This window comes from Equus caballus, chromosome 10 (genome assembly GCF_041296265.1).
Source record: "Equus caballus isolate H_3958 breed thoroughbred chromosome 10, TB-T2T, whole genome shotgun sequence".
Classification (NCBI taxonomy): Eukaryota; Metazoa; Chordata; class Mammalia; order Perissodactyla; family Equidae; genus Equus; species Equus caballus.
The window spans coordinates 85,481,114-85,499,444 of NC_091693.1; the positions used below are offsets into that span (position 1 = coordinate 85,481,114).

At 38.2% G+C, this 18,331-nt stretch overlaps 1 protein-coding gene across 2 annotated transcripts in view; it reads left to right on the forward strand.

The window, feature by feature from the left end:
* Positions 1-18,331, forward strand: part of ENPP1 (ectonucleotide pyrophosphatase/phosphodiesterase 1) — a 66,964-nt gene that overhangs the window by 17,242 nt on the left and 31,391 nt on the right. For both annotated transcript variants that reach the window (XM_023651100.2, XM_070223876.1), the window contains exons 2-5: positions 12,750-12,822; positions 15,191-15,307; positions 16,049-16,174; positions 17,094-17,154. In XM_023651100.2, the coding sequence (XP_023506868.1) occupies positions 12,750-12,822; positions 15,191-15,307; positions 16,049-16,174; positions 17,094-17,154 (377 nt within the window). The remainder of the gene's footprint in view (positions 1-12,749; positions 12,823-15,190; positions 15,308-16,048; positions 16,175-17,093; positions 17,155-18,331) is intronic.

Below are 18,331 nucleotides of genomic sequence, written 5' to 3' on the forward strand. Positions count from 1 at the left end.
GGCTTTAAGAGTAAGTATGCCAGTGATGGATTTACATAATTTTAAAGTAATTGGATAGAAATTTGTATTGTTTGGATTTACCGTAATGTATTATATTTAGTCAATTGTTTACTAACAGAAATTTAGGTTGTTTGCATGTTTTTGCTATTACAAATGATGCTATAATAAATACATATCTCTGTATGCATATTTTTATGTGCTTGTGTGAAAATTTCTATCAGATAAATTAATAGATTTGGAATTGTAGGAGTGGAGGATATGTACATTTTGAATTTAGATAGATTCGTCTAAATTATCTTTTAAAGAGAAATTTATATTTCCATGAACACAGTGTGGAAGCGCCTGTCTCTCCTTGCATCCTTGCCAGCACGTGTAATTATCGATCTTTTTAACACTCGTCAATTTCATTGGGTTAAAAAGGGACTCTGATTTTTTAATGAAGCTGAATGTCTCATGTTTTACTTCTTTAAATAGCTGTTTTATTATTTTTGGTATTTTAAACTTTGGGTTATCTTTTTCTGCTCGATTTTATACACTCATTATCTATCATGGACATTAACCTTTTGTCATATGTTGAAAATATTTTATCCTAGTTCCCTCCCATTCCAATTTTTCTTGTCATAGATGTTCTTTTTTTGGTTTCACAGAAATTCCTAATTTTTATAGACTCGAATGTATCAACTCTTCTGTTATAATTTCTGGATTTTGCACCATGCTTTTAAAGACGTTTCCCACCCTAAAATTATGAAAACATTTGTCCATGTTTTCTTCTAGTGATTTCATGTTAAACCTTTAAATATTTACTCCATCTGTTATTTTGTTGTAAAGCAGGAGATGAAAATCCAGTTTACTAGACACTTTCCTCAAGATCTCTTTTCTCAATAGATTACTTTTCTTAAGAAGCTAAAGTGAATCAGACATTATAAAAGAAAGGCCACAAAAATGTATTTTGCTTACTAACAGTCCTATTGAAGACAGAAGACAGTTAAATAAGCCATCAGACCCAGAGCAGTGTTGCTATTTGATGCTGCTGTGACCACTGTGGGCGTTATCCATCTGTGGATGTGATGGACGCTCTAGGGCAGAAGGCTGCGTCTGAGGAGAGACCCCCACCTTACAAGCGATCCTGCTGTGTGTTGAGGTGTTTTCAGTTCCTGATCTTGTTGATTAGATGCTTGTGTGTTAGGATTCTGTGAGGTGTACAAGTCATGGGGTGAGGGTTGCCCTCAGAGCTGAGACCCTCCTGAAACCGTTACTTTGTACTACCAAGTGAAAGTTGTGTCCTTTGACCTTTAACTTCAGAGAGAAATGGTCCATGGGAGCAATCGGTGAGATCTGGAGCAGTGATTGGCTCGCTTAGGCAGGAGTTAGAAGTACTAGATATTCTTTCCTTTTTGAAACAAAAATAAAGGAATATGTTTTTCTTTTTTTGGTATCTGTTTGAGAGAGTGGATGTTAGCTGAACCTATTGTGGTTATCATCTCACAATATATGTAAATCAAACCATCATGCTCTACACCTTAAACTTATACAGTGATATATGCCAATTGTTTCCTCAATAAAACTGGGAAAAAAATGAATGAACGTCTTAGGAAAGGAGAATCACTTCCCTAGGTAAATCAGTTCTCTGGAGGCCTTCCAGGGTCCCAGGGAAAATTTCTCCTGTGAGGAATATGGCTCAGGTGAGTTCCCAACCCCCTTTCTGCTTTGCCTGGGGAAGGAAGGCTCCAGGGCTGGTGTGTCAGGTACTTCTCATGACAGGCCTAATAGTGTATTCCATGGGCCTCTGTGCAACGAAGAATCTTGATACACGTGCATATTTTCAGTAGTGTTCCTTAAGACAGGAGGGTACAGCATGTGGGGTAGGGAGTGATCTAAATAAAAGTAGGATCAGTTCTCATGGAGAAGTAGATTCATAGACATTTTAGATTTATTAGGGACCATGGAAAATATCCAGTCCAGCCCAATGGACGGACCATAGATGATGTGGCTTTCTCAGTATCACAAAGCTCCAAATGTAGACGTGTCTTAATCTGGACATAAAGGCATGGGCGTTATTGGTCCCTTTGTGCTTACAGCCACAATTTTGCCATACTTATATTTTTAATTGAAAATGGTTAGAATTTTAATAATTTCACTACAGTTTATGGTAAAGTACTAACATTGTTTCTGTTTTCTTAAGCCCGTCTTTTAATTTGGTATTTCATTTTAACCTGTCCTTCAAAAAAAATTATTTTCAATTATCATTATCAGCTCCCATGGGCTGCTGATGTGCTCTTTCCATGAGACTTTTCTTCAAATGCTTATTTACCGGGATAATTCGTTGAAAGTTAGGGAAATGATGAAATGACTATTTACTTAAATAGCAATGCTTCCAAAAAGCCTTTTCTAGACTATTCTAGTTTAGAGAAGAATCTCATAGTTATATCTGCCCAAGAGACTAGTTCAACCAAATGGGTACTGTGCTTATTTAAAATAACTGTCTTGACTGCACTTTCTATTATCAGCAACTCCTAACAGATTTGTATTAGAATGGGGGTATTGTCTTCTCTATTTTTCATGTACATAGTGTCATAGCTGAATAGTAAAAAGTACCTATCTGCTATTATCTTTCTTTGTCACTTAGGAAAGTGTTAAAAGCCCAGAGACCGTGAGTGACACATGGGAACATTTAAGAGAGCCAGTGTTTAGAGAAGTAATGGTTTAAGGATTTTTATTTTGTGCCTTATGAAACTGCTGTACCTCCTTCTGACTTTATTTCTCTTCTGTTTTTTTAAATAAAGATATGAGAAAGAGAAGAACATAAAGATACCCCCAAAAAAGAGTGTGTGGTTTTTCAATGTGAATATAGTTCTCTTTACTCACAACTAGAATCCACTTGGTAAAGTCTGTTAAACTCAGCCTGCTGCTGATTGTCCCCGCTGACTAAGTATGAGAAGTATTTGCCCTTTTAAAAAATGCACCTGATTCATGGCACTATTTCCAACATAAATCAGAAGTGAGTACTGTTTGAAATGACGGCATGCATCCAGCGATTCTATTAATCATTATTCTAAAAAACTAGGTTGATGGTGGAGTCTTAGAAAGTCAACAAAAATTTCTGTGATATGTCTTCGAAGCTTGTTTTTGTGGACTGCTGTATGAACTTCTCTCGTTTTAAAGCCAGTGTTTTTCCTTTCGTGTTTGTGGAAAGTGCTGGACTGGTATCCACAGAGCAGAGATTCTTTTTATCCTGGGAGTGGGAGTCTTTCTGAGGGAAAGTGGTCGGGCTTGTGATCTGCGCTTGCTTGTGAGAGATCCTAGAAGCGCGTGAGCAGCTGGGTCGGAGCTGGCGGTGACAAGTTCTCTCTCACACGTCTAGATCTGTGCAGAGACCAAGGACTCCCCCGTAGTGTCCCCCTGTTACACTGTCAATAGCCTTTTGATGGGTCCTTCCAGTTACTCTTCCAAGCCGTGGTTTGGTATAAATGGCCTTGTCCACCAAACACTAGATATTTAGGTGGGTTTTTTTGTCATTCTGTATGTGTGTGTGTAGTTTAATAAATCGCTAGTTATTGCTGAAAACTTCCTAAGTTGACTCTTCCGTTACCCCTTTATTTTGGCTCCTCCTCTTCCTTCTGTCACTGTGGTCTTCACCCCGTGCTAATTGTAAGTTGCTAGATATTCCTATAGTGATTTCTGTGACCTTCATTGAGACCTGTTAATGTGACAATAAATAATATCACTATTCCCATGATTGTCAAAGCTGACGTAATTGTGAGGATAAAGGACATTCTCCTAAGACAGTTAGTGTATTAGATGTTCCCTGGCACAGTATAGGCAGGCATTAATATTTCTTAAATTGAATTTGGTGAGGTTGAGCATGAGTCGGAGAGACAGAGATATAAAAGGTATGTTTTTGGAAGCCATGAAATTAGAAATGAAGATGAAATTTTGAAGTCATAATTTCATTCTGTAAAGAAATTGTGCATGCTTATATTATGTGTTTTGTATTATATATGTATTATGTTGTATGAAGTTAGAACACTATCTGTGAAGGACGTTGGTATTGTCTAATTTATGATATATTCCCATAAATAAAGATATATTCAAGTCGATCTCACTATACTACCTGGAGTTGTGAAGGTGGTCTCAAACTTGAAGTTTCCCCAGTGTTTTTGACAGAAGCAAATATAAATCGTTTCTGTAAGAAAACACCTTTCTCCTAGGCTGCAAAGAATCCTGAAAATTTTTAACATAAATGAACAGAAAACAGTTCTGTTCAGAATAACCAGGCACAGAAAGGAAAATGGCACCATAAGCAAAAACCAGCAGAAATGTCACACAGCAGAAGCGGACAAGCAATGACTTCACATGGTGGCTTTATCAGACACAGATTATGAAACTCTTGCCTATTTTTGAGGAAAATATGGAAAAAAAAATAGTGAATTGGAAGAAGGATAATTTCTTGTGATCTTTGTTTCCATGTTGCATGCTAGATAATGTCTTCTGAACTATCTTCCAATTCGTTACTTCTGTTTTCTGCTAATGTCACTTTTGATGTGAGGCCTAATCACTGAATTAATTGTATTTTTCCATTTCTAGAAATTTTATCTGGTTCTTTAAAAAACTTTCTAGGTCACTTTTTATGGTTTACTGTTTTCTGTTAATATTATCCTTTTTTAAATTTTGGATACTCTATGAAGAGATGACAGTTTTCTAGAACGGATGAAAGATGTTGATCATCAGGTTCAAGTAGCTCATCGAATCTTAAGCTGAATAAATAAAAGAAATATATCAGCAAACAGAATAACATTGCAGAATACAAAGGAAAATAAAAATTTTAAAGGCATTGCAGAAAAAAGAAATTTTCTTCAAAAGTGTGATGGCTTGACTGCTGAATTCTCAATAGCAATGATTAAAAACAAAGATAGTGTAAGATATCTTCGCTGTGACAAAAGAAAATAATTGCGAAACTGGCGTTGTATACCAGGTTGAAATATCTTTTGAGAATGAGAACAAAATAAAGACATGTGTAGACTAATACTGAGAGAATCTGCCATCTGGAAAATTCTAAAAGATATACTTTAGGCAGAAGGAAACTGATTTCAGATGATTCCAGATGAAAGGCTCAAAGAAAAATGCATAAAGTCATAAATATTTGAGTAAGTATTAATGAACTTATAAAACAACATTTTAAGGGGTTTGGAAGTTAGAATAAAAGTAATGTTAAAAGAGAAGAAAGTCTAAAAAGCATCTAAGCATCTATATCAACAACTTAGTAAAAAATCCCAGAAAATTATACCGAGGTTATGGAAGGAAAGAAAAATAAAGATAAGACCAGAAATCAATAAAATAAACATGTTAAAGAGAAGATTGACAAAGCAAAAAGTAAATTTTTTGAACAGGTAATATCACCTCCTGGTGTGACTGATTAAGCAAAAAAAGAAAGAAGACGAATATAGATATTACAGACAAAAAATAACAAGAGGCTATTATAAATCACTTCATACCAATATATTTGAAAATGTAGGTGAAATGAAAAACTCCAAGAAAAAATATAACTGATCAAAAGTGACTCAGGAAAAATTAGAAAATCTAAATAATTCTATAACACATGAAGAGATTGAACCAGAAATCAGTAAACTTGCACAGATCTTTTTAGGCCCGGAGAGCTTCACCAGTGAGTTCTACTAAACCTCCAGGAAAAAACTAACTCTGATCTTAGATATCTTTATTGCTTATTTTATGAAGTTTGCATAGCCTTTCACTTTAAGATCTTTTTATCATTCGTGTTCTGGAATTTTACAATGATGTCAGTAAGTATGAGCCTTCTATGATTTATTTTTTCTAGATACTTGATATAGGACCTTTCGTTTTGAAGATTTGTATATATCTTCTTGAATCCCATTTGAGAATACTAACTAGATGTGTTTTTCATATTTTTTATCTCTTCTCCTCCCTCTTTTTCCTTTGTGTTGATCTTAGCCCTTTTCTTTTTGTTGATCTAACATTGTAGGCTTACCTCCAATGACTGATGAGTCATGGTTGTTCACGGATATTTAGGAATGAGAGATTAGGTAGGTTGAATGGAAGCAGAATTCTTTGATTGGAATTTGCTTAGAGTGAGTTTGCAGGGAGGAGCTCCCTGTTATGCTGAAGATCCAGAAAATACCAGAATGAGGACAACTTTCCTCTGGATCGATACTATTCACACTAGCCCCCTTGGTTCTTCTATATTCTGATTCCGAAGGTATATGAGGTCATTGTGAAAACTTTGGAAAATAAACGTAAGTACCAAGAAGATAACAAAAATCGCGTTTGTAAGCCCATCAGCCATAGATAAAACTGTTTATAAAACACATCCTGTTTAACATAAAATTAGGACCATATAGCCTATTTTGTCTTATAATTGGCAATTCGTACTCAACAATGAGCCTTTCCTGTCATTAAATATTCTTCTAAGTCATCACTGTTAATGGCCGTAGAATATTCAATTATATAAATATTCCATATTTAGCCATTTTCCTACTGGACATTGTGTATATGTCCATTTTTTCTTATAAATAGTACTGCAGGCATATATTTGTATATGATCTTTTACCTTAGGATAAACTGCAAGAAGTGTAGTTTTTGAGCCAAGGAATATGGATATGTTAAGGTGTTTGTTTTAGAATTTGTCTACAGCTTCTTATACCCACAGTGCTTGGATCAGTCTAAGGCTGTGCTCTGTTAACTGTGTGGACATGAACCTGTAGTCCCCTCTAATACACGAACTGGGGTTTACACGGATCCTTTTTCAGTAGCATGGGCTCCAGAGCTGCTGTATAGATAGAGGTAAAATTAGCAGCACCCTCATTCCCTGATAAGTAATCTTTTGCCTTTCTTCTCTCTCTGTTACCTCTTTTAGACAGATTTTCTTTACCAATGCCTGGTCTTCAAGCACTGTTGAAAATAGATGACTGCAGAATCAAAACCAAAAAAAAAAAGAGGCAAATGTTAATATACTAGTTTATGGCATTTCCTTTAAAAGCAAATAAAAAAGAGTGCCCTGTAGTTTCATTAAACACTGATATAGTTATATTCTCCCTGTGGAAGAATCCCTGGTGGGCTCGTCCTTAGCATGTTGAATATCCTAGTAGGAACTGTCATTTATGGAGCTCCTCTGCACCCCAGGCACCAATCTGGGCACTTTCTGTACGTCATGCCCAAAGCTTGTACCAGCTTTGTGAAGTGGCTGTTAACATCACTCTATAGATTAAAAAAAATGAGGTTCAATGAGGATATGCAACATTCCCAAGTCACGTGGGCGGTGGTTGTCTAGAAGTCACTATAATGTCGTTCTGTGAGAACACTGAAATTGTTTTGTTCACTGGTGTATCCCCAGCGCAGGATCCGTTTTGACATGTAGTAGGCTCTCCAGAAATATTTGTTGAATGCTGAAAAATAAGTTAGCAGATGTGCGATTTGAACCCTAGCCGTTTTGAACCTGAAACTCCTTCTACCAGACAGATATGATGCTACTTCAGAGTTTCAGTGTTTCACTGAGAGACTGAGCGTGAGGTTTGCCCCTAAGCAGTGTGCTTATTCAGTGCTTGGTGTCTCCTTTCCCCAGTTTCATTTGACCAGTTGGATAAGTTGCTTCACATACATTTTACTGCCATTTGGGAGAAGCTTCTGTAACTAAAATGATACTGCGTATCTAAAAGGCCAAGCGAAAGTTAGAACCTTTCCTTTAAAACGTTCCTAAAGCCACAGAAGCAGTTCTAACTTCTGCTTTGAACTCTGTGATCCTTAAAAGTTCCTCAAGAACGTGACACTGTCTTTGAGTCTCCTGTGGAAGCTCCTTGGCACTGGACTGAGTGCGCTAGGATCTAATCCTCATCCTCTAGGAAAGGAAACCCCTGAAGACTCATAGCCGTGTGCAGATCTGAGTTGTCACAGAGCTGCATTCAGAAAGCATGCAGCTTTGGTCAAAGGGCAGAGGACTGCTGGGCAATGCGGCCAGCTAATTCATCTTCACCTTGGATGGGCACTTCTGTTCCATCTGTCATATTTGAGTGACAAATCCAGCAATCTACCATTTCCTAAAAGAAAAAAAAAAATATTTTCCATGTATATTTATTACAGCCGTCCTTGATATAAAGCAGACACAAAGGCTCTTTGACATTGCCAACTCAGATGAAGACTAGGGGGAGGTTTATGGTTTTTCCCCCAAATTATGTTTAGTGAAATCACAGTTTACTGATTTTCAGCTTAACAATTATTTGTTGAATGTTTACTATGTTCTGGGCACCGTGCGAGACATGGAAAATACAGAAATGGGTGAGTTACTCCTTCCTGGAGCTCACAGTCTAGGCGGAGACAGACGAATAAACACATCTCCTGGAGCGTTGTCAGGGCTGCAGTGACGGGGGTGAGGAGAGACCTGGAGGAGTACAGAGTGGTGGTGTGTAACAAAATAGTAGGTAATCTAAATTTCGTCTTTTATGGATGTGACTACAGCTGAGAAATTACTGTTTTTATTGTCATGCTTTTGTTTCAATTCCATGCTATGCATTATCATATAAAAGGTAAATCTAAGTAATATCTTTTAGCAGTAAAGAGGTGATTAAAAAACCCCAGCCTGCCCCTTCTGCAGCCAAATAAGAGGGTAAAACCCTGCATATGCCGTGTGTGTTTTCAACCCCTGCTTGCAGTTTAAATGCTTGTTTACCATCAAGTCTTTCCATAGTTTTCCTCAAGATGAGACTTATTTGTAACAGGACTGTTCGCAAGTTCTGTTTTATATTCAGTAAGAATATTAAAGTTATTGGTAATACGTCTTCGTGACTGAATCTCCTACAGCAGTGAGGGAATCTGCATTTGAGTCAATAAACTCCAGAATATAAAGTTCTCTTGTTGTGATTTTCATTTATCCGTAAGTGGTTAACTCGGATTACTCATGAAATTACCAGCACTTTTGGGTCTCCTTATTCCAGCAAGTACTTTATGCCAATTTCAAGTTTCTGCTTTGATTCCAAACTGTCTCACTTCTGGGAAGTCAGAGTCTGAAGTTCTTTTCAGGGCTCTGAACTCCTGTTCTTCCTCCTTCCTTGCTCCCTCCCTCCCTCGTCATCGTTCCCATGCCCTGACTCTCCCAACCCCCTCTCTTCCAGTTCTCCATTCAAATACCCTTGTCCATGTGCTCCTAACCCTGTTCCGGCCAGTAGCAGCCACACCTCAACTCTCTTGTCCCCTTTTCTGCTCTGTTTTCCCCCCTTCCTATCTCCCCACGCCACATTATCTTTTTATCCCATTCCTCCACTCCCACTCCTGGAATTCCAGGCCCGTTGGGTCTGTTACAATCCATGATCTCAGGTTCAGCTGGCTCCTAGAGCTCGAGGGTCTTTTCACTCTTCCCTTATTGACTCAATCTCCGTTGTCCCCACTGATTTGCTGCCATCCTTCACATGAGATGTCCTAAGCTCCCTGCATTGCTTCAGAGCTCCGCCTTGATGTCCTCACTCCCAGCAGATGCTGCTTGCCCACGAAGACTGAGGAGGTCCATCCTCAGCTGCCTCCAACTTCCTATGGCTACACCTCAGTTTTTTTGCTTGTATATTTTCCTCTCAGCCTTCTTCTGACATGCCTATCTCTGAGGCCAGCCCCCTGAGTATTTCATTGTATAGATTAAACTGACTTTTTAAACCAGTTTCTTAAAACGAACTTAGGTTGTTTCTGTTTTGTTGTGTTTTGTTTTTAATGAATACAAGCAGTTTTGAAATAAACATCCTTAGACAACTGTATTGCCCATTTGTGAGAGCACAGGCAGTCCTAGCCTTGCATGACTCTCTGACATGCACAGTTTCACTTACCACAGTTTAATTAAATCACACCAGTCCCCCCAAAACATGGTTCAAATTTCGGTTACCAGGATTTATTGACTGTGAGTAATTACATGAAGTACAGTCTTTGCTCCTAGCTTTTTTAGTCCACAAATCCCTATGTAAGTAAGAGAAGTGTATCCGTGGTCAGTGACCAATGTCACTTCTTTTCAATTCTGTCAGTGATTAATTACTATGCTTCTGTTGGTCAGTTCAGCACAGACAGCAAAGCAAGTAGTTGTGTTGCTTCTTTGTCTCCAGTGGTATATCTACGTGACATTTTATAAAACTGGATAACTGAAAGAGGGAATTGGCTGATAAAGATGAAAGTGCAGTAAAGAAAAATGATAATGCTGAAAGTGAAATTCAAATCAAATGTAAATGGGGTTATGGAAGAAATAGCTGACTATGAGAATGTTGACACTGCTGCTGTTCAACAGACTCTAGACCTGCCCCGGAGGAACATAGTGACAGTGAGTTTATTGACATAATGAGGCGTGTGGTTGGGATGAAAAGGATGAAGATGTCCCTGAGGAAGTGACACTGGCACAAAAGTTCATATTAGAGGGACTCTTGGAGGTAGTTCGTAATATTGAAAATACAAAGGTTAAAACATTGGAAACTGATCTAAACTTAGAAGGGAATGTGACAATTTGCTAAGGCGTAGAAAAGATTCTCACTCTGTATTCTAAGTTACATATTAAGAAGAAGACAAAGCCCTGTTCAAACTATTCTTGATAAGTTTATTACAAAGAAATGGAACTTTCATTCTCTGTGTTTTAAATTACAGTATATTAAGTATAGATTAGCTGTACTATCTTTTCATTTCCTTATGTCATTGACAGAGAGTTTTGAGTGTTTTTGATATCTGCTTTAAAATCGCCCTGCCATATGTTCGTGTCGGTTTACACCACCATCAAAAGTTTGGGAGAATCCAATAGTCTCTTCTGATGCCTGTTCTGTCAGTTTGCCAGCGTTTACTTGTCAGTTCAAACTCTCCCTCTGATAGCCCTCTAGTTTCATGGACACACATACACTTAGTTTGGATTTCCTGACCTAGATCCTGTTGCGTTTTACACTCGCTATACTCTTGCACTCTTTTCTTTATCTCCATTTTCTTTTTTTTTTTTTTAAAGATTTTATTTTTTTTTTCCTTTTTCTCCCCAAAGCCCCCCAGTACATAGTTGTATATTGTTCGTTGTGGGTCCTTTCTAGTTGTGGCACGTGGGACGCTGCCTCAGCGTGGCTTGATGAGCAGTGCCATGTCCACGCCCAGGATTCGAACCAACAAAACACTGGGCCGCCTGCAGCGGAGTGCGCGAACCTAACCACTCGGCCACGGGGCCAGCCCCTATCTCCATTTTCTTTTGATGTAAATTAGACCTGCTGCCTCAGCTTACTTACTGTTCACTTCCTCTTTAGTTCTTACATTTACTTGACAGTAGGCACATTGAGGACAGAGGTCATGTCTGCTTTTTGACTGAGTATCCAGTATCCAGCCTAGAGACTGACGTATGGTCACTAGTCAGTATGTTTTATTGGAGGAAATGAGTTCACAAAAGCCTGCATCCACCATCCCCCTGCCCCCTCACTTGTTCCTCTTGTCTCTCTTGACTCTTCACCTTGGCTTTCAGGAAATACCCCTCCATCTTTCCATACTGTGTCCATTCTCCTTTGGATATTCTTTGTTCCAGCCAATTAGGCTGCTCATTATTCATCTGCTGCCTACCATATGCCTGCCTGCCTTCGAGCCTTTCCCTGTGCTGGCCTTCCTCCTAGAAGTTTGCTCTGGCCCCTCTTCCCTTCCCCCAGCTCTGCCTGGCAGGATCCTACCATCAGTTACCCTTCAGAGCCCAGCCCAAAGGCTTTCTTTATGAAGCTGTTTCTGATCTCCCTCTCCCCAACCACCCAGCATTTCTTCTTCCTTAAACAACTATAGAACTGCAACTGCTTCCTAGAGCCTACCCAATATGAGCCATTCGTGCTGTTGTTTTTACCTTTTCCCACACAAATTGAAGCTCCCCGAGATATCTCTTATTCTTCCCTTCAGTGCCTGACATAGTGTTTTCACATAGTTGGTACTCAATGCATATTTTGTTGAATTGCCCTGCAAAGTGACGCTCCAGAGAGCTGTCAAGGAAATTCCATCCCACTAAAAAATATTGAAGATTGTTTTATGGCTTATTCTGCCCCAGTTTCTTCTAACTCACAAATAAAAGTTCTGTCATTGTTCTTAGAAGTTGTATGGGGTATCCATTTATTTTAAAATGTGAAAGGCCAGAAGAGTGGAGAATGGGAATGTGACGAAATGTGAGAGCTGGGAAGATTTTGAGAGGCCCATGTAGTCCAATTCTTTAATTTATAGGTTAAGAATCTGAGGTCTAGACCGCTTGAGTTATCTGCTCCAAATCACACAACCAGCTTGTAGAAACATTTGGGCTCAGGATGTGGTAGCCTAGCCCTGTCAAGTGCTGGTCCCCACAAGCTGCCACAGTGCCTGGGAGGCTATTGTCTGGGTGTGGGTGGCAAAGCTGTTCAGAGAGGCATCTGAGATTCTCATATTGCCCTCCATGGATTAACAAATAAGAAATTGAATCTCTAAGTAGATTTTCCTCTCTCCCTCCCTTAATCATCACAAGTTCTCTGACTAGATTCATTTATATCAGTTGGGAAATTTCTGGCAATATTAGCCTTGGATGGCATAGATTTGTCTGCTAACATTTGAGTACACTACATAGAGAAAAGCGCATAAAGCGGAAGTGTGCAGTTTGAATTTTCACAGAGTGCACACATCCGTGTGACCAGCCCCTGGATCAGCAAGCGGAGCAGCACCAGGACATTTAGAAACATTGGAAGAGATAAAAAGGTTTTGAAGCTATATAATTTTCTTTTTTCTCCCCACAGGTATTGTCAGTCTGTGTGCTAACAGTAATCCTTGGTTGTATATTTGGGTTGAAACCAAGCTGTGCCAAAGAAGGTAATTAGTATGGTGTGTGTGTGTGTGTGTGTGTGTGTGTGTGTGTGTGGATATTCAGCCTTCTTCAGGATGTGATAGATAAGTGCCGTGTCCCAGTCCCATGGGTACTCCAGAGATACTACCCATTTCATGCTGGTTTGAGCCTTCCTCTTAAAGCTCTGATTATTTTAGCCACGTAATGCTTTATTTACTTGCAAAATTTCATCCTAAAACATTGAAGAGGGACCATGACCACAACACTAACCAAACAAAAGGGAAAACCCCCAAAACAACAAAAATAAATTAAGGACAAAGAGACAAACAAGCAGCCTTGGCCAACAGGTTCTGATGGCGCGCCCCTGGAGCCGTCCCCTGCCTTCCTCCAGGGCCTCCCAGGACACTCTTTCCCCCAAGGAATTAGGCACGGAAGCAGCTGAGGAGGTTACCAGGTGACCAGCTAGCATCCCCGGGCAAGCAGAAACTTATCAGCATGTGCCCTTAAGGCTCTTAAAATTGCGGACATTGGTAGTTTCAAAGAAATAGAGATATTTTTAAGTTTCTTTCTGTATTTTTTTCTTTATATCAAGGCAGAAATCTATGCAGCACTGATGAGATTACTATAAATAATAAAACTCTGAATCACCGTGCATTGTAGTCGGCATTATTTTGGCTCCGAGGTTGGTCTTTTTTCCCCTTGTAAGATCGTCCACGGTCTTCCTAGGGAATTCAGTTTTGGAAATTGAAGAAATTCTTTTTCTGTTCAGTTCTTCTGGCATTGTACTATTAGTCATTTAAAACAATTTTAATGATTGTTAAGCTATCATTTATTGTTGAAATGAATAAAAGGTAGTAATTTTATGTATTCAGTCAGCAGTCTATTCAGAGCAATGTCTAAGTTTAACAGAACTAAGAAGCTGCAGACTTGAGTGTTCCCCTATGTGGTCTTTGAGTATGGAGCAATTCACCTTGGGTTCAGCTTGACACACAAAAATAAAACTGAAGGATTAAAAATAGCAATTTTAATCTAAACCTAACATAGTACACATACATTTTTTAAAATTACTAGGTGCATCTTAATGAGCTTCAAATAATAGCTGTTATTTTAAAAGGTTCTCCCCTGCGGCAGGTCAGGAACATTAGTATTTCTGACTCTAGAAATTATTATTGTCATTTCATGTCCTTAAAGTTGCCTAATTTCCAGTGTCATGAGAGTTAAATCCCATGGCAGTGTCATACTGGGTCTGGAGACGTTAAAGTCAAGAGCTAGGATAATTCCTTTTTGCTGTTGCACTCCTATTATTTTACAAGTGGATTTTTTTCACCATCCTGACTTTTTAGTAATCCAATAAGCACCTAGCTTATTCCAGATGTCTAGTAGAGAGTTACAACATAAAATTGTGTTTTTTTAATGAAAATTATTCTTTTGCCATATCTGCCATTGACTATTTAATAAAAACTTACTGGTACCAACTCTAGTCAAGCACGTTGCTGGGTACCAGGGATGCAGGATGCTGGGCAAAATCCAGGTGTAGTCTTTGTTCTTAAGAAGTTTGTAGTCGAGTGTGAGACTGGGGTACTAACGAAATAATCTAGTTGTAAATGGAATTACAATGACTGAGGAGAAAGACAAGATTTTATAAAATCTTAAAAAAGGGAAAACAAGGGGCTGGCCCCATGGCCGAGTGGTTAAGTTTGCACGTTCCACTTAGCGGCCCAGGGTTTCACTGGTTTGGATCCTGGGTGCAGACATGGCACTGCTCATCAGACCATGCTGAGGCAGCGTCCCACATGCCACAACTAGATGGAGAGTTTGAGAAGGCTTCCCCGAGGGAACTAGGCTGGATCCGAAGGTGGAGCAGGTGTTTTAGGTGGTGGTGGGAGGGGCAGTCCCCCAGCGTGTGTTCTGCACAAACAGATTATTTCTTTTTTACGTCAAGACTGAGGGTGAATTAAGTCAGGTCCTCTTTCTCTTTCTGAAATATTGATAGCTAATCACTTTTAAAATCTTTTCTCACATTTTGAAACTTTAGAGAACTCTCTGGATGTTTAAACCAACCTTTTCAGAGTATAAAATATTCAGAACAAACTCTTATTCTGACATTTCTTTACCATAAGTATTTAAGTCTTATCAGACCCAGTAGGGTTTGTCATAAATAAAAAAGCTCTTTTTTTCCTATGGCAAGAGATAAAATTGCAAACTCTGTACTTAAGGTTACCTTCTATTGGTGTCACTTTTTATGTGTATTTGTGAAAAGATTCTTGGGTAATTTTATTACTCCATCTATGTTTCTAAAGTAGTATTTGAATCTGCCTTAGGTGTATTGGTTGATATTTACTTTGTAATTCTATGATAATTAGAAACATCTAACTTACTACTCCATGTTTTCAGTTAAAAGTTGCAAAGGTCGCTGTTTTGAGAGGACATTTGGGAACTGTCGCTGTGATTCTGCTTGTGCTGACCTTGGGAACTGCTGTCTGGATTACCAGGAGACGTGCATAGAACCAGGTGAAGACGTTCAGGGGAAGACGGAGTCATGGGCGTTAGTAAGAGATCAAAGGAAAGTTCTAGGTCTTTTGTGGAAGTGATCTACCTAACTCATTTGAGATTTTTAAAAATTTGGCCTTTATGTTTCCTTAGATAAAAATGATCACATATTTTGCTTTCATTAAACGTTTTATGGATAGCAAAGCCATGCCTGTTTTTAATGTACACTGAAAGCCTATATAGTCTAATTTGCACTTTAAGTTCAAAAAGGCTCCTTGAAATACAGGAATACTTTCACTTTGGGCTTATTAAAACAAGAGTTCTAAGATGTCTACTTAAACTTTAAAATATAACTATTGGAATATGGAAATTTTCTCATTTTGATTTGGACTTCTCTGCATATGACATGGAAAAATATTTAAATGGGAGTCAGTCAGATTTCACTTAAATTTTGAGAACTCTGAAAATGGCTGGTAGAAGAAGACAAGATCTACATATGAATTATGTAACAATAATTGTGTTTGTCCATTTAAAATGATGAAATTCTGTTTTTTTAGTGAAATAATAGTAATTGTTGCCTGCATGTTTTTTATCTGTCAGTTCAGATTGAGCACTGTGGTGGCAGGTTCTGTGAATGACTAGGAGTTATGAAGTAGTTCATTGTCTCTCATGGATCATTTTCCAGAAGATAACAGTTCTGTGCTCACTTTGGATGTGTTGAATTTGGACCGTAAAATGTATTTTGTTGATGTTTGTTTCCAGAACGTATATGGACGTGCAGCAAATTCAGGTGTGGTGAGAAAAGGTTGTCCAGAAGCCTTTGCTCCTGTTCGGATGACTGCAGGGACAAAGATGACTGTTGCATCAACTACAGCTCTGCATGTCTAGGTCGGGTTTCCATGTACTCATGCGCGGCTTCTACAACAGCCTGACATCTTCCTAGGTCTTAGCTGGGTTTTGCATAGGTGTTATTTTTTACATCAGGAGTCATATCGATTGACCAACTATATTAGCTGGAAAAATATTTTTGAAACATTTTAGTAAAGAAAATTTCAAACATATATGTGAGTAAAGAGAGTATGTAGTGACCCTTGTACCCATCAACCAGCTTAATAATTATTATTATCTACACATGGCCAGTCGTGTTCTATCCATAGTCACTCACTCACCCGCTACCACCTTCGCATGTTATTTTGATATTAGCTACATATTTTATGCTGTATTTGTGGAAAGATCGCTTTAGCAGTCTTGCTGACTTCTGTGTCCCCCTGGTTCCCTCATAGTAAATGAGGACAATGTCTGCCACACATTGAGAGAGTGGATACGAAATTACTGCCCAAGATTATAGGGTATTATGTAAACTGATGTTATTTCTATGTCTTGTCTGGGTGTTACAGGGTTCCTTGAAATTCCTTGACAGAACTTGGCTCTCTATGAGAGGAACTAAGACATCAAGGGTTTAATACAGAAGATTTTGTTGGGTGGATAGAAGGAGGGTTGTAAATTTGGCCTGAAAATATTAACAATTTGAAAATAGAAAAGATGTCTTCAAGTTCTCATAAATACAGTAGTATATTTTAGTTTTGCAATTATACATTCATTTTTTCTCCCAGTTATCAACTAACTCTTGTTTGAGACAGAGTAGCCCCCTGTATTTGTTATATTTCCCTGGAATCATGACCCATGTTATCTGTAAATCTGTTAACATATTTTGGTTTTGGAGTTGGTCCTAGTCTGTCTCACAGCATCACAATTGTTGTCACTACCAAGTGTGTTCAACTCGTTTTATTTCTTGAAAATATTTTAGGTGAGAAAAGTTGGGTACAAGAAACATGTGAGAACATTAATGAGCCACAGTGTCCAGCAGGGTAAGATTATATTCTGAGATGCTGATCTTTTCTTTTTTAGAAGTACCATGTTTTTCTTTTTCCAAATTGAAAAGATAAAAATAATAATTACTCGTTGGTTCACTAAACATTGTTTTTAGTCAGGTCTTGGGTTTGCACTGGTGGGATAGAGATGCTTGTGGCATGTGTCACTCTGGTGGCTGGTGGAAAAAGAGGGGTCATGTGTATTTAGTCTTTAGTGTTCATGAGTGTTGGGTGGCAGTATTTGAGTCTTCCTTCTTGGGAAGGAGAGCCCTTTACTTTCATTTAGAGTTGTTTTTTTTTTTTTTAAAGATTTTATTTTTTTCCTTTTTTTCTCCCCAAAGCCCCCGGTACATAGTTGTATATTCTTCGTTGTGGGTCCTTCTAGTTGTGGCATGTGGGATGCCACCTCAGCGTGGTCTGATGAGTAGTGCCATGTCCACGCCCAGGATTCGAACCAACGAAACACTGTTCCGCCTGCAGCGGAGTGCGCGAACTTAACCACTCGGCCACGGGGCCAGCCCCTCATTTAGAGTTTTGGGAGTTGAACTTGTAGCAAATTTCTTTACGACTTCTTTTAATTTTTTTTATTTTGATTCATTTATAAATTTTTAGGGTAAGCAACATGTCTGTAAGAGGATGTTACATAATTTTTAGAATTTCTGTTTGTTCTTTTTGTCCTTAAAGTATTTTGCACAGTACCGTATGTATACCAGGCCATCAAGAGAAGTTTCTATGGAATTCAAAGGGTGGAAAGTTTATGAAAGCATTAGATATATTAATCTTTGCTCAACTTGAGGTCTATTACCTCATATAAGTTGAATTATTCATCTTCAGAAAAATATTTTCAATTTTTAAAATAATTATTTTTCCAAACAAAAATTTTAAAGCTGTATTTTAGCTTATTTTGTTTATGTATTATAATTTATTTTTGCTATATAAGGTGTATTTTTTTCTTTTGAATGGGAGAGTATTTTTTTTGTTTAAAACAGCAGAAACAACAGTAGCAAAACCCAAACCAAAAACTTCCAGCAGAAGAGACTTTTTTCGAAAGGGACTTTTCATGTACCCTAAGCTGTCTTTTAAGTCGGAGGTTTACTGGAAATTTTAGACTTAGTGTGTTTTGAATCTTTCTTTTCCTTCTAAACATTAATCATTATTTTTTAATTGTAATGTC